Here is a 27,990-nt window from a genome sequence, read left to right as displayed (position 1 = left end):
TAAAATTGAGTGCAATAGCTGTGTCTTCGTGCCATGATTCCCGTTTGTAAACGTGTGCGCCGTAAAGTCCAAACAGTGTCTCAAACCCATATGAAAGCATAAATTAGAATTTTATTTTATTATTACAATATTACAAAAAAGAGTAGCACAACTCTCACGCTCTTGCTTCTTATCCGTCTTGAAAGATGACAAAAAGATAGGCTATGGACCTTCTTCCTTTTCACAGCAACAGAACAGGAGGGGGGGGGGGGACTTAAATAAGAAAATCAAGTATTATAAATAGTCACAATTGCAAAAGCGAAGCTTTGAAAATTGGCCAAAAAAAAAATACAGCTCAGTAACTACACATTGCTAAAAAATACGGTATAATTATCGTATCGCTCCTTTTCTTGCTTCCCATAACAAATCTCTAAGGAATTGCTTTGTCTAGTCAATACAATTTAATTAAAATAAAAAGGGGAAAAAAAAAAAATAAAAAATTACCCCCGACCCAAAAAAAAAAAGCGCTGTGTCTGTGTATTCTCACCATCTTCCTTCTCATTATTTGGGGTTTTCATTAAAACCATGCTCAAGGAAAGTCCAAGGACCAAACAATTAAGGCTTTTTAGGGGTTGGTAGGTGAACAGAACATGGGTCTTATCGTGATCACAGACGCACACACACACACACACACACACACACAAACGACCCGGCAACACTCACACAATCATTAAAGTTTAAATGTTACAGTAGTCTAGTAGGTAAGCCAGTGTACAATAAAATAAACAATGCGTTTGCTGTTTCAACGTAAAAAGTCTGCTTTGTTTCCATCCGTGTCATCTTGCAAGTGATCAATTTGGTCTTCACATCACAATCAGTAGCAAGCACACGTTTCACCCCGGGACTCACTCGGTTTGATCCCCACGTGACATTAGTAACACTTTGTACTATTGTATCGTCCACATTCAAGTAATACATTTGTCAAGGATTACGGAGAAGAAGAAAAAAAAAAAAGCTTTGTAAAAAGATAAAATGGCACGTCTTCCCAATGCAGCGCTCGGCATAAATGGCGACACGCCCTTTGGAAAAGAAGCCTGAATTGTCATCCTTTGGTTGAATTATTATTATTTGGATTTAATAATAACCGGGTTCTGCTCGTTCTCCTATGGCGTATTCTCCATCCGTCTATTGTTGGTAGGAGTGGTTTGCAAATGTTTGAACACAAATCCATGCTGTCTGTCATTTATGTTGAGCGCTGTAAAAAAAAAAAAAAAAAGTCTTTGTTAGACTCAGGCCATCTTTAACGCTTATGACCTTTCTGTTTGAAAAGAATTTCATAACCGAAGCCTTCCTGGCCCAGCCCCAAAAGTTTTTAAAACACCTGAATTCATTGCAGCATTTGAAGCAGGACAGGAGCACATCGCCATGGCAACGCTGCCTGCTGGGTCCTTGCTTTATACAAACAACCCGATTGCGTTTGTAAGCAACAGCAAGGAGTCAAGTTTCAATAGTCCTATTATAACAAATAAATAATTACATCCGAAAATAGTAAAAGCTCAGCACGCACGCGCACACGTCTCTGGCTGCTGTTTCAAACAAGATTATTACACACAGAAAAAGTATTTTCCTCGCCAGACGTTCCTCACAGCACATCCAACAATGGATGTTTTTTTTAGGTGAGGAATTGACTTACAAATGTGTCAAGTGGAAATAACACAGGATCTGTCAAGATCCAGGCACACACATGTACGTATTGAGGAGCAGAAAGCAGGAATGACACACAGTAGACAAGGTGAACATGATTCCTAAATGTTCCAGGTAGAAGCATTCACTAACCCCCAAAGAAAAAAAAAAAAAATTGATCACTTGCAAGATTTATCAAAGAAAAGAAAGAAACTACTGTCCTTCATGAATTAAATATATTCATTTACCCTCTTTAAGATTAGCAGTTTTGTCAAGTTATCATGTGGTTTCTTAAGACTAAACAAAAGGGGGGGGCTGATAACTTGCGGAGACAAGGCCATAGCTTATCTGTACCCTGGATGCTGGATGAGAGCGCTTCGACCATCCCCGAGCTCCGGCCCCACCCTGCTCATAGGGGGCCTGTGCATCTTGCCCATTAACCCGAGATTCTGATCGCGGAAGTAGGGCGTCTGGAAGTCCCCACCCATGTAATCTGTGGTTTGCATCAGATTAGTCTGGGCAGAGGAGGTGGAGGAGCTCGCCGGTAGCCTGTAATGGGGAGCCCCCGGGGGCCCGCATTCCAGTGCGCCGCAGCCCCCCGGGCCCGCCCCGTGGAATGGCATGGCTAAGTCCTGAGACCCGGAGCTGTCACTGTTTGGTGTGGGGAGGATGTTGCTGTTCCAAATGTGGGACTGGAAGTAGTGACCGTTTGGGTAGTGGGCCACCGTCATGCCGTTGTGGTTGACGGGCGGAGAGGGGGTGGGCCTTTCTATAGGGGGCTTCAGCATGTACGGATGCCCCACGCACATGTCCGCCACGGGGTAGGTCAAGTGGAAGCCGGCATCCCTGGTGGGCTGCTTGCAACCGTTGGGAATATGGGGCACGTGGGTCAAATGCTGCGGATTCCAAGAGCGCATCTTCTGTTGTTGTGTGTTGGCTTGTTGCAACTGCTGATTGGGTTTTGGGTGCAGATGCTGCTGAGGGTGCTGTTGCTGCTTGAGATCGGTGTGGTTGGAAGGCAAGTGGTTCATGGTCACGCTAGGTAAAGGGTGGGCTCCCGCCGGGATGGCTGAATTCTCTTGGGGGCCGAGGATGCAGTTGTGCGGGTGGAAGCCGCCCGCGGCGGCGGCCGGGTTGCTGTGCATGGACACCCTGGAGCAAGCGCTGATAAGGAGATTGCGACTGATGGGGCTGGGGTTGGCGATCTGGCCCTCGCACATGGAGGCCGATCCGGCCCCTTGGGCCCGAGCTTGGCAGAACTGGTTGATCTGGTGCACGATGGTGCTCAGGTCTGGCTGGTGGCCCTGGTGCAGCCCCGTGGCCATTGGGAGTGGAATGGTTGAGGTAGAGACGGTCACGTTAGGTGGTGCATCGCCATCTGGCAGCTTTCTGCTCCCCTGCAGGCCGGGCGGCGGCTGCTGCTGCTGCTGCTGCTGCTGGAGGTGCTGCTGCTGCTGCTGCTGCTGCTGGAGGAGCACGGCAGAGGGGTGGCCGAGGGCTGGGTGCTGGGAGACAGTCTGCAGTCTAGGCGGGCCCTGAGAGTGCTGGGCCACGGGGAGAGCGTGTCTGAGGCTCTGCTGCTGAGCCAGTGGCATCTGTAGAGTCTGAGGTGCGTCCTGGGCTTGCAGGGCTAAGCTCTGCTGAGGTTGGGGGAGGTTGGGCAGAGTCGAGTGGCGGGGGTTTAAAGTGCTGGTCGAAGTCACTTGGTAAGGGCTCCTCAGGTGGTTCATGATGACTTCAGGGTGCAAGCGAGACCGGCCGCCGGCGAAATCTTTCAGGATGCCCTTGACCGAGGGCACCTTGACGATGGCGAGGAGGCCAGTCTTGGCCTGAGAGGAAGGGTAAGGACTGTAGCGCTGGCCCGATGTGTCCAGCCCGTTGACTGTACGCCGGACGTGATTCCGCTGCGGGACCTTGATGCTGTTGGGGAAGATTTTGATGGTGAGGGGGTTGTTGGCAACTTTCTTAGCATAGGCATCCAATTCTGCAGGGGTTGGGAAAGGAGTGGATCTCATCCTTTGTGTGGTGTCCCCTATGAGAGAGAAAAAAGATTATAGACTGAGAAAGAGACCAATCGGATCATTCAGTCGTGTTCGATCACACTGCAGCTGCCACGATGCCCGTTGAAAATATTTAACCGGCGCCTGTCGAGAACCATCCAGCTAGTTTTTTGGGACAAACAAAACGGCAGACACGGGTGGAAAAAAAATAACCTCTTTGGGGCTGAGGTAAAAAAAGCGGCAATGACGCTCCCCTGCGGCTGCGTCGCCGAGAAGGAAAACAACGTGGCGAGCGCGACATGACAGTAATCAGACACAGGCTCTGATCTGCGGGGGAGACTTTGCTGGCTCCGGCGAACAGACATTTGTTACACCTGCTAAGCATCCGGGCTAAATTTAACCTCTCAAAGTGACGTGAAGGTGGCTTCACTTGTGAGCCCCGTCTTAAATGGACTAAAAAAAGAAAGGCGAGCGTCGACGTTGGCAGAGATGTGTCTGCGCATAGTTTTCAATGTCAACGCTGAGGAAACAAAACGTGGAATGTTGCTAATGTCATCCCGCCCGCTGCACTCGGCAGTAGAAAAGAAAGTAGTAATGGTGCCGTGGCAAATTGAACTCAACTGCCTTTACGTTTATTGCTATTGGACTGTTAATGCCAAAGCCAAAGCAGTTTACACCGAGTTGATGGAGCAGCAATGTGAAATGTCTCCGTTACTTTCATATGGCCGCTCAGTCACACAGTGAGCTGACTCGGCTTGAGGGACTCAGAACCCAAACGGTGCCAACTGGCTAATTAATCCCCCCTTTTTATTTGGGAATGGGGAAACAATGGGCAGCGGACTTAAATGTCCAGCCAGCCGATGACAGCCTTATTAATTCCAAGGTTCGGGCCAAGGTGCTTGAGTGGACGCCAGCCATCGCATCGACCTAATGTGTGTCACTGAATAAATGCCAGGGCAAGCAAAGGCAGACACATGGCGAGGATGGACTCCCCCCCCCCCCCTGTCAACTGCCGCTAATGATAAATGGCCTTTGTGACATCAACGCTGACTGCACAACGACAAAATGGTCTTCGCATTATTCCCAGTGTCAGCATACAGAACATACCGCACTTGGTGATAAAACCCGATTTAGAAAAGTGAAAAGCAAACTGGCGGCATCAATGCTGCCAGTGGAGTTAATTTTTGTTGCTAAAAAAAAAAGAGGATCTTGTGTTCTTTTTTTCCATCCGACATAGAAGATATGTCAGAAATGTTCCTGCGATGGTGTCACAAATATATATTTCGCTACACTGTAATCATCCTTGAGTAGGAAAGTCTGACCGTCGTTCGCTGCATCTAATTCCATTTTTTTTTCTTTTATAGACATATATTTAGTGTCAGGTCATCAAGCAATGAGGAGAGTGAGTAATAATGACTTGCTAGGGAGTCATCACGGGTGATGAGTCATGGAGTATGACCCGGGAGGCCAAATTTAAGAGCCTTCATTGAAAGAGTTCCATCTTGCCAAGGTCAAAGAAAGCAAGACAGCAGAGGTCCAAAGTCATACTGGAGAAGCCCCCTCACTGTCTAAATTTAAAACTCATTTTTAACTTCATATGATGTTCAATTGTTTCAACTCATGGCAGCAGTTCTCAACGTCCTGAGCAACTAGCAATTCCTAGCTGAGAAAACTCAACCCGACCTGGCTCAGTTTGATTTTTTTTTTTTTTTTACTCGTTCCCAAACTCAAGGGCATCATCAGGGGACAATTTGAAAGACGTGGATGACATCAAGATGGCCGTGATGACAGCGCTGCAGAGGATCCCCAGAAGAATCCTTCAAAAAAGTGCATGATAGCGTGACAGAGAAGGCTGGCAAAGTGTTTTAGACGTCGGGGGAATTACTTTGCTTGACGTTTGCATTTCAAATATTTTTTTATGACACCGCCACTTGGAACCTTTGTCTATCTTGGCTTGTATATGCTAATAGCAGTTGAGCGGAAATGTTGTCAACTTGGAAAAAAAAATCTAAGAAAAACTTTAGGGGGGGGGGGATGAATCAATAAACCTGTGTAAAAAGCCCAGGCTGCAAATGTATGCGCTCGCTTATTAGCATTTCAACCTTCACCTCAAACCTGGATTAATTGAAGGGCTTAAAGTATCAAGGGAGGGTTAATGAGGATATAAGTGAAGTTTGTTGGCGGTCGCCGATGGCGACGGGCGCATCATCTAAGATCTCCCAACTAAGCAACCTTCTACAGCAAGCAGGGGAAAGGGGGGGCTACGTTGGCTTGTGTGTTAATTACCCCGCTGTTGGCACACAAGTGCACAGTCAGCAGGCTCTAATTAGGGCTTCTTTTATTCAAACAACTGTTCTTATTGAACATGGTTTAAGCAGCAGGGGGGGGGGGGGCAAGGCGCTCACGCTGTTTGATATTGCAAATTTTCACTCAGTAGCAGGAAAATTGAAGCTTCGGTGTTGAATGAGACTGTTGAATTCAGTTACCGCGTGTGCAGCCATGCTGACAGGGTCAAAGAGTTCGATATTCAAAATATCAGAAAGAGCAGGAGAAAGTGGGCTGCTTTTTGATCTCTGTGAGATGCAAAAAAAAAAACAATCAAAATCTGCCCGGTGGCCCCCGCCAGGCTCCATGTTTGTTCTGCTTAGAAGAATGGAGGACCAAGGGCCATTTCCTGGTATGTGAGACATCATGGCTGCACGACCCTGCTGTATCTTTGTGCACCTGGGCCAGCCCTTTTGCTTTTCACAGGCATCATCTGCGAACAGACACTCCCCAATGATAAATAGAGCAGCTGATCCCGGCCGGCCTTGCCTCTGACAGCAACCCGCGAGCTCGGAACTTCTAAATGACTTCTCTTATGCACCGCCGCGGCAGAGAGTGGCCAACCTGGTGGTCTAAGACCTTCAGTGAAAATGGAGGTGCAGGGAAAGGGTGAAAGACAGAGTCCAGGCCTCTCTAAAACTCAAATGCTAACAAAAACAGAAGCTCATTTACTTGATTACAAGTGATGACTCACTCGGTGAGGTCAAGCGAGGCCAAGAATGTACTTTTAAGAGGAGATGATATTGGCTTGAAATGACCAAATATACTGTGCTCGTCATCAAAAGGGATTGAGCAGACAAAAAAAAAAAAAAAAAACGGAGTATCATTTTTGCCCCAATTTGTCTGGGAGCAGGGGAAAGAGTCCGACTGATGGCGGGCACGTCACAAACCTGCCTGAGTGAGGCAACAGACGCTGGCACTTAGCAGACTGCTTCATGCTTGCTGATCTCCCAGGGGGTTGGCTGATTACTGGCATTCTGAAATTACAGTCCTGATGAGCTGGGAGCTTTTTTTTTTTTGTGACCCAAAAAAAAAAAACGTACCATAGAAATGGGTCACGTTGAGGGGTACTTTTTAGGATTGAATGGAGCACGGTGTGAGCTTTAATCCATGTGACTGATTTATGTAGGTGATTTGAAAGGCATGGCCCTTTATGATTGGGGTTAAGGAAGCTGAGGTAATATTCATGAAATATTCATGCTTATTCTGTCGATTCATCGAATAAAATTGGATTTGACATGAAGGTGTTATAAAACCATTTCCCCCAAAATTTGGTATTGTTTGTGATCATACTTCCCCCCCCGCAATTGCTGTTCATTTTGAGTCCAGTCTAATATTTGTTTAATATCTAAAAGAATGTCTGGCATGTGTACATGCCGGTACGATCGGAACAGATTCGGTTGGCCGTGTGGGATGGTCGCTACTTACATTTCTGAAGTCCAGTGTTCATCTGCGTGTGGGGGAGAAGCTGGAGGGGGAGGTCACCTGGCCCTGGCAGACAGGCCAGCATTTCACACAGACACTAATGCAACATGGGGCACGCACTTCTCCTCACACTGTGGAAAGGAAGCAAGAAGAAAAAAAAAAAAAATCGGGAGGTTGCTTAGCAATACTGATTAAAAGACCTTATCCCCACAGGCAGACACCTTAGGAAGTCTGTTGAATTACACACTGATTCACACTTGGAGCGTCAGGTAAGGTGACATTTGATGCTGTTAACAACTTGAATTAAACATCAAACCTCACAAGTAAAATGAGCCTGAGGGGAGGGTAGCAGGTTTAAATGGAGTCCCTCCTCCACCTCCTCGTCCTACATGCTCCTAGGATCCCGCTACCGTCTTACCGACGTTTGTTTGGAGACGTTAGACGAGGGAGCCGGACCGGGATGACGTGAAAAGAAATGGGGGAAAAAAATGGCTGCCAATCTGTGCAATAACCCTGATGTAATAGAGAGGGAGAAAAACGTTAGGCATGCTCCACTTGGCTTACTGCTGGATTCCAAACAACACAGATGCTTGCTTAATCAGCACTAAAGAACAGTCGGGGAAGCAAATGAAGTCGAAAGACTCGGTGCCCTCTCTTCCTTTTACGGCATGGCATCAGCCGAGTGTGGTAAGTGTGTGCAGACCGAGTCTATGAGGGAGGCAATTACCCACAAAACAACCTTGGCATGCCTGCGATGGCTTAAAGGTGTCGCCCCCCCCCCCCCCCCCTGCGGGGAAAAGAGACAAGTATAGGAAAGGGTGACAAAGTGAGACGGAGAGGTGGAAAGACAGAAAGGGCAGGTGGCAGGTTTGGGAGGGGGGAGGGGGGTGAACCTGCTTTAAAAAGCAGGAGCTCAAAAAGGTCAGGACGACAGCTCATTTAAATCCTCCTGGCGAGTGGAGGAAAAAAAAAAAAAAAAAAAGCCTTAATGAAGCTGCCACTTCCACACAGATACCTGAGAGCGGTGCACCTTGGGGTGCTGCAGGTGGGGGTAAGGGGGCAGAGGGAGTAGAAGAAAAAAAAATTTCGGTCAATTTTCTTTGATACTGTATGCACCCTTTCTGCAAGCTGCGCTTCCGACACCTCCCTTTCCGATTTACAGCCTGGACCGCCATATGGCAGCAATCCCTGCTCTCGATTCACTGTGTCACCATGCATTAACTTTAATTGGTCTGATATGTTATTCTTTTTTTTCCCCCACCCTTCTCAGCCTTGGAAGGAGTTGAGGTACACATCGCCTTGATGTCAGTCGACAGGATTTCCAGCTCTCATTTATCAGGGTGCCAAGATTTCACATAAAGATAACGGCAATCTCTCTGACAACCAGCAGCGCCCAGGTTGGGAGGGGAAAAGCACATATCAAATACAGCGCGGCGTTCGGGAAAAAAGGGGTGACAAGCTCGTTTTTGATTGATGCCGCGGGAAATAAAATGCCAGCGTAAGCTAGCGGTGTGTCTGTTAAAAGGACACGCAGACGCCAAGCCGCTACAGGCGAGAAACAGCGAGCAGGCCATCAGTCCACCCCCTTCCTGTTCTCCCCCACAGCGCCCCTGAATGTCAGAAAACGCTGCAGTGGGGAGTGCGGCGGCAAAGGTCAGCCTATGGTAATGCCCCAGCTGACACACCGCCTTACAGCCAAGAGCAAGGAGGGAGGGGGGGAAGCCTGGCGTCAGTATCAGCACCAGTGTCACAGCAACTTACATGCGGAGCTACTTCATGTCACGTTTCCAACGGGCCTTCTTGTATCAGCTTGCCAGACGGGCTACGGTTTGGAAACGCCTTTCGTTTCACTGCAGCTTGTCAAGGGTAAGCTGGTGTTACAAAGATAGCATCGCTTCTTATCAGGTGGGACAGAGCAAAGAAAAGGGACAAGCATGGAGGACATGCAGCATTTTGTTGTTTTTCTTACACGTAGCACATACTGATCGGAAATTGAGATTTTTGTTATAGGTAGTCCTCAATTTATGAGGGGGGGGGGTCTAACAGACTTCTGCCTAACAGATAATTGATATAAAATAAAATAAAAAGAAATAAAAAAACAAAATTAAAATAAATACTTAAATACAATAAAAAAATAAACAAAGAAAAATAAAAAAAAGTCAGGGCACTTCCGCCTAACAGATAATTGATATAAAATAAAAATTTAAATAAATTTAAAAAATGTTTTAAATAAATACTTAAATACAATAAAAAAAATACAATAATAATTTTTAAAAAAGTCAAATAAAATGTTATTGAATTTTATCAGGTTTTGATGAGACCTGTTCCAAATGCTATGACAGAAATAACCCAGACAGAGACTGAGCTGTCTCTGGCACCACTCTGCAGGTGGTAGTCAGCATTTGACTGGCTTCTTCTTGTTCTGGATTGCACTCTGACCACCAGGCAGGGGGCTCTGTCTAGTCTGAAGCCTCCAGCCATCATCCCCTCCTGACAAACAGAGGGGAGGGGGGGGCTTAGGAGCCTTTGTGATGCAGAGACACAGTTCGCTCTGCCCGGTGCGGAAACTGATTTTCATCTGTGGAGAACTGGGGTTCCTAGCCAGCAGAGCAGGCATCGGTTTGGTGGAGTTTAGCCAGGCATCTCACACTATCAGCCCCGCACAGGCAGGCAGGCAGGCAGGCAGGCAGTCGACAGAGGCTTCTCTGGCTGGCTGTGACTCGGCGAGTCGCCACGGCAACTTACACAAACATTGTGCTTGCATTTTTCAATAAAGCCATAAAAACCCAAAGCACAATCGGTGCAAGGGATGTCGTGTGTTGTCAAATTGTTCCCATTAAAGCTGACCTACATTTTGTCTTATTTTAGCAATAAGAACAAAGTCGACAGCTGATGCGGAAAAACATTTAGGGAACCGACTTTGACAATCATTACAGAGCAAATCAAACTGATAAGATCCACCAGCGCAGCCAAAGCAGCTCATTTTAAACCGATAGGTAGCTATAGAAATAATAAACAATAAAAAAAATGAAAACAATATTTGCAGCTTTCTCTGCCGATTAAGAGCAAAAGCAATTAGGAGAAACCAAGTCATCGTGTTGTTCAGTGCTTGTGCTAACTAGTGCTGCTGCAGGAGAAGGAGAGTGGTGGTGAAAGCAGGCTGATGTTATTTTAATTGCATGTTTAGCCCCAGGTTATAGGTCTGAAATACAGCCAAATAAAAGCACAACTTCAATGCAACTACAGTCTGTTGATTCTCTCAGGGCAGAGAGAGAAATTACAGTACTTTTCTTGCCAGCCGGCTGTGTGAATAGGAAGTATAGAAAGAAAGGGAGCAGGATGAAGAGCTTTTTTTTTCTCCGTTTCTAGAATGCTCAAGCATTCGGTCGAAAGAAAGAGGGCTCTTGCGTATGTTTACAAGAAATGAAAAGATTACTATTACCAAGTTTTTGCAAACAGTATTTGCGGAAAAACGTATAGATGGTAGTTGAAGGCCACAATTATTTACGGTTCGGACAAATGACTCATTTTGATTTACGTTATTTTGCACTTTCTACCTGGACGATCCCGTTTTTAATATATTTGTCTGAGATGCATTTTTAGAGGCACCTCGTTTCACTGCTACAAATTTATTTGTGTTGGTTGTTTTCCTCAATAAAAAAAAAAAGAACTGATAAAAATACAGTCAAAGTACCGGATCGATAAGCAGTATCGTTACGAGTAGTCCTATCGTTAAAATCTTAACGATACCTACCTACGAGGGAGTCTGTAACTTGAGGTGAGCCCTGAATGCAAAATATTAATAATAATCATTTATTTCAAGATAGGTATTTGTAAAGGATTATGTTCATTGAAATTTTAGATATAGTGATATTGGTACTTGTATCAGTGATTACTCAGCTAGTATCGGTCTGGAAAAAAAAGTGGTATCAAAAGATCCGTTGTTATGCTAGACCTGACTAAACACGACATCCATCACACTGAGGCTCAGTTTACAACTGACTTAACAGGCATTCCATTTGTAGCCTGAAAGCCCAAACATTTGAATGGGGGTGTCTCGTTTGTATGTAAACAATGAAACAATTATCTGCGGAAACACGTGCACGTTAAGCGTTGACACAGACCACGTTATGTGAGGTCGGCATGAAATTGTAAACAGAAACCAAATTCGAAAAAAATAAAATAATTCCACGCATACCCAAAACGTTTCCGCAAAAACATCGTCCGACTCTCTTTTGTTATTGGTCACAAGGTGGAAAACGAAATGTAATGTAGCAAAACTGGAATTTGCTGATAACTATCAACGACACAAATACACAAACAATATCCTCGTGTACGATCGGATGTCGAAACAAAGCAATGCTGCAAATATTCCACTGACTACATCTGCACTTTTAAATGTCACCTGTTGTTACGTCACCATAATGACATGGTGGGAGCGTATTAAAAAAAACACCCCTCGCCATCTTGTTAGCTGGCGATGCTGTCACTAATGATCACGATCAGGATAAATGTCTTTCCGGGAAAATTGGTCTCGGACATTAGCGACTCGCAAAGTTGCTTGATCATAGAATGCAAAGAGAAGTTGGCGCTAGAGCAGTTTCGATAACGGCTACGCTCAGGACTGTTCAATACACATTTTTAACCCATTTATTTGGCTTTCTTTCGACTTCAAAGTCGCATATCCAAGAGTCACGGCAGACAACAATGAGCTGAGTCGCATGTTCTCAGATGCCAGACTGCGGGGCTTCGGTGCGGGCACGCTCAGAACAACATTGACGAACAGATGTTACACTTGCCGTGAGTATTTGAAAGTGTGCGTGCAGGAGTCCGCGTGACATAATCACGGCACTCCAGATGGATGTTTTCCTAAACTTGTTTACACCTTCAATGTGCTGTTATGAATTGGATAATTGCAGTAGAAGCAGATGGAAAAGGTGTAAACAAATATACAGCCATGTTTAATTAAAATGTGTAGCGCTATGAAGATACTTTATGAATAAATACTGGGACATCTGGCCTTTAGAGTTAAAGGAAGTAAAGAAAATATGGTATTGATTCCACAGATTTGACTTCTGAAAAGATGCAATCATGACGTCCATGATTTGGCAATTTTTGCCCGACCTATATTTGAAAATACTTCTTATTGAACTTCTTCCCTTGTTTTGAAGGGAAATAACATGCTGACAGCTAAAGAGCTGTCGAATTTTTTTTCCCCCCCAGGTGTAAATCTAAATTAGGATAGAGCGGTTTTCATTTGCAGGTGCATCCATTTTGTGTTCCCGCCTCATCCATGCTTCGCCTCACTGAAAGAGAAATTGGACACCCCGGTGACAAATTGAGGCTGCGATTAAAAAGGAGAAACGGGAAATCTTTGTTAAGTGCTAGTTGATTGGGATTGCAGGCTACGCTCACACATCAGAAGAGCACGTGTGTGCATTTTGCTTTGGTACGGCTCCAAAAAGCAGAACCGACACCGCCTCGTGTACCGTTTGCCCTCTTATCCAGGTGTTCCCACGGCTTATGTCTCAGCGTTGAGTGCTCCATAAACAAAACTATCAACGCAGCTGTTCCCACAAGTCTCCCTCCCACGCAGACAAAATCCCCCACGGACCACCTCTAGTTCCAGCTCGTCTGAAGTCCAACTGCGATCTGTCTAAAATGGAGCTTCGTACAAAAAACAGGTAAGGGACGTTTATTACAAACAAGCTTTCTACTCTTTGCTAGATCTGTCCAAGGTCAGGTGGATTTTCATTGAGAATTTCGAGAGAAAAAGCCGATTCAAAATCCGACTCTGTGTGTATTCAATAGATGCCGATCCGCCCGCCTCCTCGGCAGCTCTGACATTCAGTCTAGCCCTGCAGCCAGACCAAACCAGTTCCTCCACCCGTGGAGAACAAAAAGTCATCTTTTTCAATGCGAGAAGTGCTCCGTCTGCCAATGGTTCTCTCCTCCATCTCCCATTTGTTTGTGGGTGCCCTCTGAGAACTTTGGCTCTTCCGCCAACCGACACTGGTTGTGGGCATCAGGCAAGGGTCAGCCAACCAACGACTCTGCGGAAAAGGCAGGCAAATAGAGGCCAAGCATGGCAAACATCTCACCTCTGTGTGTGCATGGGAACACCTGGTCTGTTGAGCCCACACAAGTGCCCAGTTGTGTACTCGCGTTGTCATGACGCCAGAATTACGTCTTCTTCACAAGCACTAATAGTCAAACGGAACTTTGTGTTATTTCTGCAACATATTCTCAATACGCTCAACACAGAAACAATAACTACCGTTTATGAGGAGCTAAACCCAGGAAGGCTAACTGGATCATAAATCCCTTCTCCCCTGCGAGAGCGATACGGTCATACGAGTAACAAGACTTGGCCCGGCTGATCAAACTCCTTTCCATATCTCACTTTCTTGCATCACATAGATCTCCAGCGGCCATCTAAGACTGATGATGCATGCTCAAAGGTCCACGCCGTTGAACAGAGCATTAATGCACCCAGCGGCAAATTTCTACCATCGACCCTCGTTCCCTGCAATAAGGACAGAACCATCAATCAGGTCTCGATAGCCCAGACTAGACGTGGCTTGATAAAGTAGGAGACTTTGGAGCTTATGATGAATGGATCTTTGAGATATGGCCTTCTTAACAGAAAAATCTGCTATTGTGCGGTAAAGCCAGCTGACTTATGGCCGTTCCCGAGCCTCCCAGAAGTCTTCTGTTCTCCCACCAATGCGTTGGAAGTGACCTTCAGGAGGCCCTCTAGTCCTGCTAATTAGGGTCTCTTCAGTCTACCGTCCAAACAAGAGCGGAGGAGGCACCAAGGGGATCAAGAGGGTGAACGAGAGGGAGAGAGAGAGGACTGGGCTGTGCTAACTGCAAGCTGCAGGGGAAAAAAAAAAGAGCTTTAGAATCTTGTTGGGAAAAATATGGAATGTGACGCTTTTGTAAACAAGCAAAAAGGAAAGAACAGTTTGGAGAAGGAAATGACAGCAGTCACTTATCATCACGTCATGGTCACGATCCATCAGTGTGATCAGCGCTTAGTCATAAAAAAAAAAAAAAAAAAAAAATGGAAAACAAAGTCCAAAATCTCGGCCATAGCACAAAAGACGCCCGGAGGCTTTATGACGGCTCAGTGGAATCATTCTGTCAATGACACTGCACAATGTTAATAAGTGGGGGGGAATAAATAGGTGCGGGGATATATCCCGAATCGACTTTTGCAAAGAGGGTGGCCGTGAACAGAAAAGGTCTGCATTTAATTTGCTAATCCATCACTGCAATTGTGCCAGCTAACAAAGGCGGAGAGGAAAGTGGAGGGGCATTCAGAAGCAATGGAGCATGCTGAGGGCCCAGTGTGTGGGTTCTCCGTGGAGCAGGCCAGGCCACAGCCCATGGCCCTAAAAGCCGAGCCCGGGCGCTCGAGAGAAAAGCCTCCGATGAGCTCGGGGGGAAAGCAAGACTAATGTCTTCATGTCCCAAGAATTGTTTAACCATGTTTGACTGATTAACCCCAAAGCCCTCCGTTCCAGTTGCAATCTATTTGTTCAAATCAAGTCTTTTGCAAGTCGTGGCGCTGAGAGGAGCGTGGAAACAAAAAGATTCTATTTGGAGGATGCCAACTGGGGTTGTTTTTTTTTTTTTTAGAGCATCTAAATCCACGCAACAGCGCCGCTCGCATTAAAAGAAAAGGTCAGCGCGACGTTGAAGCACTCCGAGCGCAAACTGTCGCGTCACGCTGGCTTTTACCGGCTTCGTGGGAAAAGGAAATTTAAGACACTGCGTGGAAAGGAGGTTGCCAGGAAGATTAACCCAGCTTCCTTTTATAGCCTCTGAGAAGAGGTTAAATCACATATTACATCCCCTGAAATGTCTCAGAGTAATTAGATCAAGAATATTACTCTCTCCTCTTCCTCTCGCAGACTTGCGGCTGATCAAAGCCTAATGATGGTGTCAGTGCCTTTGGCAGTGCCGGCTGGATAAATCTCCCCATCGGGACGGCAATCTGTCAAGAGCTGGCGAGCTCTGCTAAACAGCGCGGGACACGAGCGGAATGGTGCTTGACACAAAGTCGACTAAACGAACCACATCCTTTACCAATAAGCTTTCCATCAGCGCCGCGGCATTAAAATTCACCGGGATGATTCCAGCCGACTTTGTTTTGGCTAGCCGCTTCGCTGTGTACACATGTCAAGACGGTATCGAGGTGAAAAAGACCGGACCGGATCGGAGCAGCACCTGGTCTGGCGATGAGGCACGACGGGGGCTTACCCCGGCTATTAATTACAGAAAGCCGACACTTAAATCCCTGCAACGAGACCTGGGAAGTGAGCTACGCGGCAAAGACCGACGCTTGCCTGTCACACAGAAACGTGACCTGCCTCAGGACTCCTTACACATGAATACTTACAAGAATGTCTTTCAAATTGGGCCCCCGCTTTCCATTCCACGGATGTAGCACAACTCGAGGGGATATTTTCTGACTAACGCAAAATGCTTGTGCAGTGGCGTGATAAAAGTTGACATTTTTTTTTCCCCTTTTCTAACTCAATGCTTCCTTTGTAAACAACCTTGTGGGTTTTTTTATGCCATGGCGGGCCTGAGAACACATTACGCATAATGGTCAATTTTATTATCTGCTCCGAAACTGAAAGGGTGCAAACAAAAGGGGGAAACGGTAGGAGATATGCCAATCATTGATCGTTGAAAGATGTCAGACAAAAGCTTTTCTTTCTGTGTCATGTTCCACGTCGGTTCCGTCGGACATTAGAAAAGCACATCCTGAACAAACAAAAAAATCAAATTACATCCACTTCCAGAAGTCAACCGAGTTGAACCCTAGCAACTTGGTAAGTAGTAAAGGCTATTAAATAGCTAATTTTAGCTTCGCTGCTAAAAGGTCAGACATTAAATCTCTCACGTTTGAAACCATCTTAAAGTACACGGAAGAAAAAAAGCAACGCAACATCCTGTTCATGTCGGTATCAAGTGTGCTCCTCTGCTTTTACAACAATAACTAGAGTTGAACTATGAACCGTGATTAGAGCCGGCATCCCCCCCCGTAGGGTGACAACTGCGCCGCTGCACATTCCAGGAAACGCCACTTGCCGAAGACATAAACAACATGGAGGGCTGCGTTGATGCTTACAGCCTCACTAAATGCCTTTCGATTCACGGCCGTGGCGGTATTTCAGAATGAGAAGACGGGGAGGAGATGCAGGTGTCGGAAGTACTGCCTGTAAAGAAATGACAAAAGTGGTAGTTGAAATAAAATATATACGTGCCGTCCATCGGCAAAGTTCATGACTATGTTGAGAGAAAAAGACATTTGTGTTTGCTTTTAAAGCGCCCGGTGAATGACATGCCAGCGATTAGTCAGTGAAGGTCACAATCTTAGCCTATCCTTTCAGCTGCTTTTCACAACCCAACCCCCGGAGCTCTTTCCAACAACAGGAAGAATGTCATCTGGTTACTTTTCAAGGCACGGAGATAGCATTCACTGCGGCCAACAATGGGTGCAAACAGGACCCGGAGGGCGAGGAGGTTATGCAGAGAGCCATTGGAAGTGCCGTCTGCTCTACAAGGCACGGTGAAATAAAAAGGCACCCACGCATTCGGGCGTGGGGAAGGGTCACGGGCAAAGGGCCAAATGAATCCTCACCTCTGTAGCTCTGTCAAAGGAGCCTCCAGAGCTTCCTGACAGCCTCCTCCACCAGTCAGAGCTTTTTGAGACTCCACATGATTTCATGACATATGTTTATGGGTAATTTTGTCGAAATGGCGCTAACTACTTGTGCCATATGGATGAAATTGTATGCTTAATATACAGTACGTGGTACAGACTGCATTTATGCCGAGTGGGTAACATTTGGAACGAACATGTGACCATCTACTTTTTGTAACAAAGCATTTCATATGTCAGTTGGTAATGCTATAAAACAAGACAATCTCCATTTTCCTAACATGTCAAATGATCTTTCCCCAAAGCTATTGAAGGAAATTTAGTCATCATCCCTAATTAGCAGTCTCATAAATTTAGCTAACATTACAAAACAGAAACAATTTTTGTCAATATATCAGAATTTGCAATAATGAGGGTCAAAAGTCACGCAACACAAGTTCCTATGAAGAAAGCTGGCCTCATATTATAAAAATAAAGTTCAATCTTGTGATGAATCCTGATATTATTCTATTTGTGAGGCCTTTCCCCGCCAAAAAAAAAAACTTCCAAACCGAGGAGTAATTCAGTCTCTAATGAAGCGTTTGAAATATTAAAAATAAAGCCCAATTAGCCGACAGCCTTTTATATCTCCTCCGCCTCTCTTCTAATCCTCTGGAAGCTTTATCTAATGTTTACGCCAAGTATGAAACGGAACAAGGGTGTGAACGTTGTAGCTCCACCAGTAGCGGCTTTACTGGCGCTTTGTTTTGCGACCCCGCCGACCGGGTCACCCTCAAAGCTAGCTAATGATGCCACCGATAAGAACGCTTGGAAAACTACAGCAACAGACACCATAATGATATTTATTAGCATTGCCTGGGATGTAATCTGGAGCTCTCTTATTAGAGCGAGAGCCTATTTTGGGGGGGTTGGAGAGGCTCAGCGATCTGATTGAGACAGCCTTATCTTGTGCCATAAACAGAACGCCGCATCTGGGCCTGCTCCTCTGCTACTGATGGAGGCGGATAAACAGCTCTGTTGTCTCCAGTGACTCCGTGGAGGCTGATCACAGCGAGATGCCCTCGTGCCTCCCCGCTGCTATGGCTGTTGTTACTGCCGTGAATGTCACAGTGAGGCATGCATTCTTTCACCATTGCCCTCGAGATGAAGACACAACAATCGCTAAAAGCTTTCTTTGGGTGTTTCGTTGCAAAGGGCCTGCCTGGTTTCGGGTTTCTCGATTGCGCAAACAAAAGCTTTATCATTTGTTTTGGTTGGGGAAGCAAATGCCAGGTCATTTCCTTACGCTCAGGCACAAGTGGGTTGTCCGCACGATTGGCAAGGATCACGCGCGGCCATTTTTTATTTATTTTTTTATAACTCCCTTGACCTGCTTTTGACCCTCACACTGTTGTCTCCAAAAACAACCAAACATCTGCCCCACAGCAAAAAGGACATACAAGGTGGGGGGGGGGGGGGGGGGGGATATGGGGACAACCTGCTCTTCAAAAACTACTGAGGTGCAGAAAATAAAAATCCCTTATATATGCACATAAAATTTACAGGCAACACCTGCTGGAGATTTAACACCCACTGGCCCCTGCAGGGAAATGAGGTTTGGGGAGAGAGAGCCTGCTCGCACATTTCCAATTCAAATGCCACTTTTAATCGTGCTCGTTCCAAAAACACGTGCTAGTTAGCCGGGCTCTTTCAGTCAACAATAACGGGGGGAAGGAATAAAATGACCAATGACTAATCATTAATGAGTGCCAGGACAATCTTTGTACCTTGTGATATGTTATTCACATAAAGTAAGGCTTTGATATCATCATCATCTTATTGCTGCAGTCTTGATGTTGCGCAGCAGATTGTTCAGCTGACAAGTGCAGGGGCCTTCTGCAACATAAAGCATGTGGGCCTCAATGGGAGCCACTCGAGAACAATTGCTTTGACTTTGCGAGACCAATCATCGGTCGGCTCCTGGTTTAATCCAGTCGATTTAGCATTTGGAAAGCTGCCGTGTGGGTTTTTACAATTCACATTGTACCACTCTAGTCTAAACATGGTATTCTGATTCATATTGTGTATGATTAAGCCCCAAAAAATAATAATCTACCTTTTTGTATCCATCCAGGGGGCGTCCATTTTGCCTTGCCACTTATTGTCACCTGAAAGTGACATCACGGCTACCGACAGTCACGGCTCACAGCAAGTGTCAAAATGGCCGCCCTCTGAGATGCTATCACAAATGCAAAATCACATTCCGCATGTTAAGAAACTCCTAAGTTCACGTTGCTATCCTTATCTTCATAATTACAAAGGGGGTAAAGGTTCATCCGCGATCATTTTGTTTGGATGCAAGGTCAAATATTTCAGAGGCTGATAAGATTTAGCATGTTATTCATATTTCCTTTTAGTTCGACTCAGCCTTAAATGCACTAACATAGATTTAAAAAAAAAAAAAGAGAGAGAGAATGAGAGGGGGAAAAAGGCAAGATGCTGCACTTCAAAAAGCAAATAGACCTCTTCTGCCTCCACTGTAAATCAATACATTCCAACACAGTTGTCAGTGGCTGACAGAAAAGCCTTAAGGCAAACTTGCTTTTCTGCCCTCGAGCAAAGACTCTTTGGTTTGTGGTGACAGGTCAAAGAGTCAGCACATGACTCATGAACGAGTGGCATTTCCCTTCGGTGGAGCGCACTCACTTTTCTAGCGTGCTGACCAGCGTGACATGAACAAATGAACCAGGTGCTCTCGACATTCAGGCTTGTCTACTAGCTGATAAGCTAACGTGCAAAAATCATTTCCCGCGGTTGGAAAACACTCACCAAAACTTGGGCGGGTGAACTCATCATTCATGACCAAACAGAGTATCATGCATGAGTACACGGCGTCAAAGCGTTAAGTCTGGTGTCTTCTGGAATTTTCTTTGGATGCTTTGTGAGGTCTATTTAACCAGGAGTTGGGTTAAGTAAGCAGACACATTCCTTATGAAGTGACAGTGAGGTCACTGATTCTGGCTGCTAGCCATGTAGCCACTGACTGGTTAGCTTCCATTGTAACGTAATCATAAAACTGCGTCCTCGGTTTAAAGTGTCACCGATGCATGACATTTTAAAGTTACAAACGGCACGTAATGAACGTCTACTATAAAGGCTTTATTCTGGTAGAGGTGACATTAGAGCACTTTACAGATGGGAGAGGCCCTCGAGTCATTTGTTTCGAAGACCTAATTAATCTTCATTGCGCTGGGAAACATAGCACCCCGTTGCAAAAAAGGCTTCCTTCAAGTTCTACTCGATAATTGCACTGAGTCTGGGGGGGGGGGGGGGGGGGGGGGGGGGCTGAGTTTCCCCGACGACACGCTTTGAAATTTAATTATCTACTCTTTTGGAAAATGGAAGAAACCTAGCTTGCAAAAAGTGTACTTTTCGACAAGCAAGGTTAGAGTTCATCTCTGGCCAGCTTGTCATGAAACAAACAACTATCTAAAGGCTCTTTTTTTTTTTTAGCACACCAAATACACATTGAGCTCAACGTTATCCAGCCATAGTCCTGGTTTTGGGGAATAATGCCGGGCGGCTCATGACTCAAAGCAGCCCCAAAAAACAACAGCAGCGGCGGCATTAACATTCCGCCGTGCAAAGATCAGACTCAAAGGGGGCAGAAACGTCGATAGGATCCCATTAGTTAAGTGCGCCCTTAGGATAGCCGAAATTTGATCAGAGACAGACCTCTTCTGTCCAGACACAAACCATTAGATGTTGTGGTGAAAAAAGCCTGCTCCTCAGTCACAAACTCCTTTTTCATCACTCCTCCTCTTCCTCCGAGGTTGATGTGCGGGGTGGCCGGTGACGTCAGCCTTTTGTTATCACCTTTAACACTTGCCTTTGCAGGTGGATAAAAAAAAAAAAGCTTTCTCACTTTCCAGGAACATCATTGAGAGAACCAAACAAGCTTCATGTGCAATGATACGAGGAGATAACTTCATTCTGGCTAAATAAAGCCTTGACACGAATAGCAAACAACTTCAACCACATAAATAAGCCTGGGGAGCAAACCTGTATGAATATGATAAGGATGATTTGGCACGGAAATGGTCGTAAATCCACAACTGTTGTCACAAGAACTAGCTAAGCATCTTAATAGTACTAATAAAACACAGTTTCATTTCTTTGCTGTATGATTTGTGTTGCGAGTTGAAATTAGACCAACCGTCCACTATGGATAGTAGAGGAGCTCCATAACCGCAGGTTGCTAGTAATAAAGAGAACCAGCTGAGTGGCCAGCTTCAGGCTAGCTAACCTCCTAGCACGTCTTAAACGTACACAGTCCCATTGTTGCCCTCTCCTCCTCGCCTTTTTCCAAATACGTGCAAGCAAATGCGGCGCAGGTGTCATGGAGAAGGAAGAGCGAAAAGCGCATAATAAAGACACGACTACTTACTTTCCGTCAACCTCTGCAAAAGGCATCGTTTAGTTGGTCGCCATGGTTGAAAACGGACAGATTTACTCCCGACGCTCTGCACTGCCGAATCACTGCTGCTGCTGCTGTTGCTGCTGCTGCTGCTGTCTGCGGTAGGCAACTTCCGGCGCATGCGCGTTACACGGCGACGTCTATCCTGTAGTTAAAGGGACAGTCCAGTTGTTAATAAATTCCGAACATCCGGGCATTTTTTTACATTTCCCATGATGCAACGTATTTTTAAAAAAAATTCCGTGTTGTCTTGCTCTGATTAGCATATAAATGTGCAGAAAATTTGGCCGAGAAGTTATTGTGCATTTGGATATTTCGAGCAGAACACGATTGAAACTAAATTATCATTCCATATTACTTGTATGTACCCTGAATGTTTTTCTTTGCGACCATTAAAATTGTTGGCAAATGTCTGTCAAATGTTAGACTGTAATATTAATAATATATTAATAATATAGAGGACAAAGGATGAATATTTCATATCAACTGTCTACATGTGTTGCTCCACCTTTAGTGTTCATATATCCACGGCCTAAAGGATTAAAGGTTGTGTTTGTGCAAGCCCATGTGTACAAATCCATTCAACCAGAGCTATATTTGTGTGACTACTTCAATAAACTCCAAGGTATTGATGCAAGATTATCTCCTGACACTTATTAGTGATATGAGAAAGCGAAACAACATAGCAGAGAGACCTAGTGGTTAATACATATGCCTCACACACTCTGGTTTCGAACCTCGCCTTGTGTAAAATCCTCACTGCTGTCACCCGGGTTGCACTGCATGTATTAGAATGCTCCTGCTAAATTCAGCCAGCAAGTGACTCTCCACATCAGTGAGTGAAGGAAGTGAAAATGCAGCGTGAAAGCCCAATCACATGCGGCGCTTAAAGTTCAGCAGGTGGGGAAGCAGCAGTAGCAGCAGGCTCCATCAGGAAATAATACAAAGTTAATGATGCAGAATGGCGCTCTCTCGCTTCATAGCGACGACGACGTCAATACGGGCTGTTAAAAGAACGCTGTTCCCAATTATTCGTTTTATATTCACCGATGACATGAGCGATGATTTGAAAGGGAGGCATTATTGATTCCCTCAGCAGACAAGTTTCATCGATTGGAAGTCTTTACTTGATCTCCCCCACTGTGAAAGAGATTGTACAATCAGAGCGTGAGTGTGACCTATATGGTTAGTTTTCGGGTTAAATTGCTTCTTTTAAAAAAAAAAAAAAAAAAAAAAAAGCCGGAGCAAGGACAGAAGAACAGTGATTGCTAGGTCCAGGGACCTTGGGGGTCTGTCGCAGAAATCGAGCGTGCTGTTGAGGCATGTCTGATTGATAAGCAGTCAAAAGTCACATATCGCTTCATTAATCTGTTAAGAATGTGTGAGAAGGGAGGAAGGGGCTCCTTGCAGCCAGCCAGCTGCGCGGCATCACGCCTCTCAATGCAATCACGACGTGATGGATGCTCTGATGCACTGACACATTGTTTCTTCCCCCCCCCCCCCCCTTGCTCCCCGTTGACATGCCTCCATGGCTCATGTGCTTATTATTCCGTGAACTTTGTTATTCCTCATGAGCAACCGGGTCTTATTAGTGGAAACACTGCCTTGCCTAATCCCAGCTAAGCGTTAGCACTGAAGCATAAAATCTTGACGTCACCTCGGCTGTCATATAAATCACATGCCGCATGTTAATTACATCAAATTGATTGAGTGAAATGCAGCAGCACGGAGAGGTTTTCATCTAAACGTGTGAAGTCGCAGTGCTCTTCGAATGCCAGTGCGGGCTACAGCTTATGATTAAATGCTCTGTGGGCAAAGCCTTTTTTAGCAAGAGTGCTCTTCCTGAAGGCCAAAGTTAATGCAGTCATAGAGAGCAGTCTGATACATGCCCACGTGAAAGGGCCATGTGAGGAAAGCCCTGAGGGGGTGCGGGCCTTGAATGAGTGAGAAAGTGGGAGGAAGGCAAAGGGGGGGGGAAGAAAGTTTACTGATCCTCAAATATCCTTTTGGTGTCAGCTTCTCTTTGAATTCCGCAGTAAAGTGTCAGGTAAAAGCTCCATTTTTGTTTTTCTCGTCGGTGGTTGAAGAGCTTTTAGTGTTTGATGATGACAGATTGTGAGCTACCTGATATCCTTCATCATCCTTCCCCACTGGAGGTGTGTGCTTCACCCTGAGTGAGTCCTCGAGGACTAACAAACAGCCGGCGTGTTTGGACGATGAGGAGACATCTGTTCGTCCTGTCTTTGGCACAGCAAATGAAAACAATATGTTACCTTCATCATTCAATATGCAATCATATCTTCTAAAGTCAGATGGTTAACTTCACATGTATGTTGTTGATGTTTATATTGATGAGTTTGCTGATATTGTAATGAAAATGAAGCAGAATTATCCAATGGAGAGAAGGTGAGTGGAAAATGAACAGTTATTTTTAGTCAAACTAAAATTTGAATTCGCCTATTATTGTTAATACGATCAAATGATATCAGTGATCATCGTCCAGTTTGTAAACACAGTCGAGGAGAATAAATAAAATAGGATGAAGCTTTTTAAGCCTTAACGGGTGTTTTGGTGCAGTTACAAATCATGCCGCTAGGAGGCGGTACCATTAATGTGACGTCCTGAAACCGGAAGTCTTCTCTTGTTGATCAAACAAACATGGCGGCGCCCTATTGACGGGTCTCATGTGAAAGAGAAACAGCTACGCAGATTCCAATTGCACCCTTAATCGTTTCTAATTAAGTTGACCAGTTATTCGTCACAACGCGAAATGGCACTCAGAGTGTGCAGACGTTTTATCAGGGACTCGGCTGTCCTCTCCAGAAGACTCGTCGTGTCTACTCGCCAGGAACCTGCGCAATTGCTTCTCGCCACAGGTTAGCCTTTTAACAGCCATTTGAGCAGAGCTATTAAAAAAAAAAAAAAAAAAAAAATCATGAAACTATCATCCATATGTGTAGTAACATTTTTTTTAAACCCATTGTTGTAATTACACAGTAATAGTGAGTTTTCGTTTCTTAGCAGTATGGTAATGGAGATGCTGGTATGTTTACAGGAAATTCCTCATGTAGCTGTGGAAGGATCAACTCGCTGACCTTCAATCCAGCCTGTTTTATCACAACAGATGCATTTGTGAGCAGTTTGCTGAAAGGCAACACCGCCGAGGCAGACAACAGTTGTTTTCGCCTTCCCTCCTCTGTACCTTCAAACAGTGGTAATTTGATTAATGTCTCCAAGATGGACACGCTTCAGTGATAGTCATATTTACTTACATTTGTGTTTTCATGATAGGTGAACAAATGTCATTATTAATGAAACATCCCGATCAGCCTGAAGACTCAAAAGTTTTGAAAGTGGCAATAATTGGTGCTCCGAATGCTGGGAAGTCGACTTTGTCCAATCAGATTCTTGGCAGAAAGGTTTCTTTCCTTTTTAACTTATAATTCTGTCTTTTGGCTTCCTGAATCAATAAAGGAGCGCGAAAATAGAATACACTGTTTAGTGGTATCATTTTTGAATTCATCCTTTCACATTGAAGGTGTTTGCTGTCTCCAAGAAAGTACACACAACACGAAAACGAGCCCTGGGAGTCCTAACAGAGGGTGATACGCAGATTGTAAGAATTTCCATCTATTTCTAATGATCTGATTTGAAAGCAGTGCTGTAACCGACGCATTTTATTTTAGATTCTACTGGACACACCGGGTCTCACTACGCCATCCAAAGTCAAAAGGTAAATTTGTCAGTGTGCTCAGAGTGTGAAAATTATTACTAATATATTTACATTGACAGACACCAGCTTGAGAAGTCTTTGCTTTTGGATCCTTGGCGCACGGTGACAGAGGCCGACCTAAGTAGGGCTGCATTTCTTTTTTTTTTTTTTTTTTAAATATATGAGCAGGATATTTAATAACAGTAACTGTCCATTCACAGTGGTGGTCATGGTTGATGTGTCGGACCGATGGATGAGCAGACAGCTGGACTTTGAAGTACTCAAATGCCTGGCACGCCACCCAAACATCCCAGCGATACTTGTCCTCAATAAGGTATTCTCGTCTCATTGCTTTCACTTCATCCCTTCATTATCTTCTATCTTTAAGGTGGACCAGGTGAAGATGAAGGACAAGCTGCTGGACGTCACAGCCGAGCTGACGTGCGGCGTCGTGAATGGCCGTAAATTGCGCATTCGACCCGTGATCAAGCCCCCTTGGGCTGAGAAGAGGCCAGAAAGGGATTTGGAAGAGCCGGAAGACCAGGATGCCACTGATGGAGACGAGTCTGTGCTGACTAAGGAACAGCTGAGGACGCTCATGAGCCAGAAGGGCTGGTCTCACTTTAAGGATGTCTTTATGCTCTCTTCTCTAGATAGAGAGGACGTGGAGACACTCAAGGTTTGGAAAATCATAGTCATGAGACATGATATAAAATATTCCAAACCTTTTTTCATTTTTTTTTTCACAGGACTACCTAATGATCACAGCCAAGTCTGGAGCCTGGCAGTACCACAGCGAGGTATTGACAGACCAACGTCCTGAGGAAATGTGCATCAACATGATCCGAGAGAAGCTTTTGGAGCACCTACCCCAGGAAGTGCCTTATTCGATCACACAGGTAATAATAAATAATGCTTTGGTGACTCCGCTCACATACTTGTCCACTTTGACCTACATTAAATATGTATTTTGCTTTCAGTTCATTGACTTTTGGGACATGGATGAGAGTGGCGAGCTCAACATCATGGTGAAAATGTACACCAAGAAAGAAACGCACATGGTAGGTCATGTGTTCATAGTCATGGGACATTTTCAACCATGCAAAATTGATGATAATCATCATGGAGGGGTGGGGTCTTTCTGTTATTCCCTCAAAACTCCTTTTCACTGTTTTTGGGCTTAGGGCAAAGTAATAAATGTATTACTTTGGTGCCACCTAGTGGACATATGCTTCTAATGCGCCATTCCTACATATGTGATGCTTTTCTTGTACTTGACATTCAAAGCAGGCGCTTGTTTGTTTTTTCTACACGTGCAGAGGATGTTGATCGGCACGTCAGGCCAGATGATAGCACGGGTCGCCCAGGAGACGAGCGAACAGCTCACGTCCATCTTCCTGAGACAGGTCAAGCTGAAGCTGTCAGTTAAGATGAAGAAGTGATGATGATGAAGAAGAAGAAAAGGAAATGACTTTTCAATGAGTTGACAGGCTCCCTGATGAGCTGGCTGTTTTATTTATTTTTTGGGACATCTAAACTTGGATGATGTTATTTTGGTTTAAGATTTTTCCCTCTTCATGATTATGAGCAAAAGGCATAGCACACCCTTAACTAGCATTGTATTGCGCTTATTAACTCAGATATTATATAACATATACAATATTATGTTCCATGTAAACACCAAAGCGACCAAAAGTCAGAATAAACTCCTTCACAAATAAACTGTCTTGAAAATGAACTGCAGTACATTGTTTGGTTTTGTCATTTGATATCATGTTCACAGCAGAGCAGGTTTGGCCGGCTGATGGTTTATCAGTTGCTGTCAGGAGGTTTCACTTGATACCGCCGACACGTGTGTTCGGGGCTGGAAATGGCTTAGAATAAATTACTCGTGTATTAAAATTTGAAAAATAGCCTTAACTTTAGTATATTAAAGTCAATCAATTAAAAATATCCAAATGTTTTATATTGTTGAATACATTTAAATTCATCACAGCTTTCCATTAATGGATCTTTATTGAGTTTTGCGTAAAAAGCTTTGGTAGATCATTCTCAGATTTCTTCTTGGACATAAGATTTATAGTACAGAGAAAAACAAAGGGGAAAATGGGGCGGGTAGATTTCAAGCTAGTTATTAAGTTTAGCGTCACACCTATTAACGTTCGTTTGAAATTGTTATCAACATTAACTGACTGAAATGGACTTCATAACAGAAGTGTGTATAATTTAAATGAAATTATTAAGTAAATTATTCTGGTCAGTATCAGCTGGGCTCGTGCCAAAAATCCGGACAAATGTCACTTAATCTTATTGATATTTGTGCACATTTACATAAATGCTTATTAACATACACGTACTATGGGAAATATCTTTTACTCACCTAATTTGAGAACGGCATTGTGGGAGCAGTGTTGCTAACTTTCTAACTTTGGCTTAATTAATTCTGCCATGTTTAGCATCTTGGGGTACATTTCTTCTTCGTCTAATTTAGCCTTAATCAACAATAGGAGTAGAACAGCAGCTCCCTCTAGTGTTAGACTTTAAAAGTGCGATACACTCAGGCAAGCGTGCGGGCCATAGTATATTCTATTTATAAAATTTCTTTTGATTTATTAGGACTGTTTCTCCCTTTTCCTTGTGGAGTTAATGATGGTCCACACACGCATCAGAATAAAACTGCATCTCTCCATCACAGAATTTTTCTTCCGAAACTTTATTGTTTCAAAACACA

The 27,990-nt window shown here is 44.7% G+C and overlaps 2 protein-coding genes across 3 annotated transcripts; one reads left to right on the top strand and one right to left on the bottom strand.

The window, feature by feature from the left end:
• Positions 1-91: 91 nt before the first annotated feature.
• fam222ba (family with sequence similarity 222 member Ba) lies at positions 92-27,736 on the bottom strand. 2 transcript variants are annotated; one of them, XM_037270549.1, is made up of 6 exons: positions 27,640-27,736; positions 23,672-23,788; positions 21,518-21,692; positions 20,827-20,959; positions 7,416-7,543; positions 92-3,694 (listed from the first exon to the last, which is right to left on the bottom strand). In XM_037270549.1, the coding sequence occupies exons 5-6, from the start codon at positions 7,495-7,497 to the stop codon at positions 2,007-2,009; spliced, it is 1,770 nt and encodes a 589-aa protein (XP_037126444.1). In that variant the 5' UTR covers positions 7,498-7,543; positions 20,827-20,959; positions 21,518-21,692; positions 23,672-23,788; positions 27,640-27,736; the 3' UTR covers positions 92-2,006. The 2 variants fall into 2 exon arrangements, with proteins under 2 accessions (XP_037126444.1, XP_037126443.1); XM_037270548.1 differs by lacking the exon at positions 20,827-20,959 and having other exon boundaries at positions 27,640-27,735.
• Positions 24,180-26,997, top strand: eral1 (Era-like 12S mitochondrial rRNA chaperone 1). Its single transcript, XM_037270584.1, has 11 exons — positions 24,180-24,423; positions 24,603-24,761; positions 24,839-24,966; positions 25,086-25,163; positions 25,234-25,280; positions 25,340-25,401; positions 25,481-25,593; positions 25,648-25,938; positions 26,009-26,158; positions 26,240-26,320; positions 26,579-26,997. The coding sequence occupies exons 1-11, from the start codon at positions 24,318-24,320 to the stop codon at positions 26,699-26,701; spliced, it is 1,338 nt and encodes a 445-aa protein (XP_037126479.1). The 5' UTR covers positions 24,180-24,317; the 3' UTR covers positions 26,702-26,997.
• Positions 27,737-27,990: the final 254 nt, after the last annotated feature.

The sequence above is a fragment of the Syngnathus acus genome, chromosome 14 (assembly GCF_901709675.1).
Source record: "Syngnathus acus chromosome 14, fSynAcu1.2, whole genome shotgun sequence".
NCBI classification, from domain to species: domain Eukaryota; kingdom Metazoa; phylum Chordata; class Actinopteri; order Syngnathiformes; family Syngnathidae; genus Syngnathus; species Syngnathus acus.
Note: the sequence above shows the minus strand (reverse complement) of the source record. Positions and strands in the feature narration are given on the sequence as shown.

Coding starts and splice junctions, on each gene's coding strand:
- fam222ba (XM_037270549.1), bottom strand. CDS start 7,497: ATGCTGGCCTGTCTGCCAGGGCCAGGTGACCTCCCCCTCCAGCTTCTC. Junction 3,695..7,415: donor GAACACTGGACTTCAGAAAT/GTAAGTAGCGAC, acceptor TCTCTCTCATAG/GGGACACCACACAAAGGATG.
- eral1 (XM_037270584.1), top strand. CDS start 24,318: ATGGCACTCAGAGTGTGCAGACGTTTTATCAGGGACTCGGCTGTCCTC. Junction 24,762..24,838: donor CTCTGTACCTTCAAACAGTG/GTAATTTGATTA, acceptor TTTTCATGATAG/GTGAACAAATGTCATTATTA. Junction 25,939..26,008: donor AGGACGTGGAGACACTCAAG/GTTTGGAAAATC, acceptor TTTTTTTCACAG/GACTACCTAATGATCACAGC.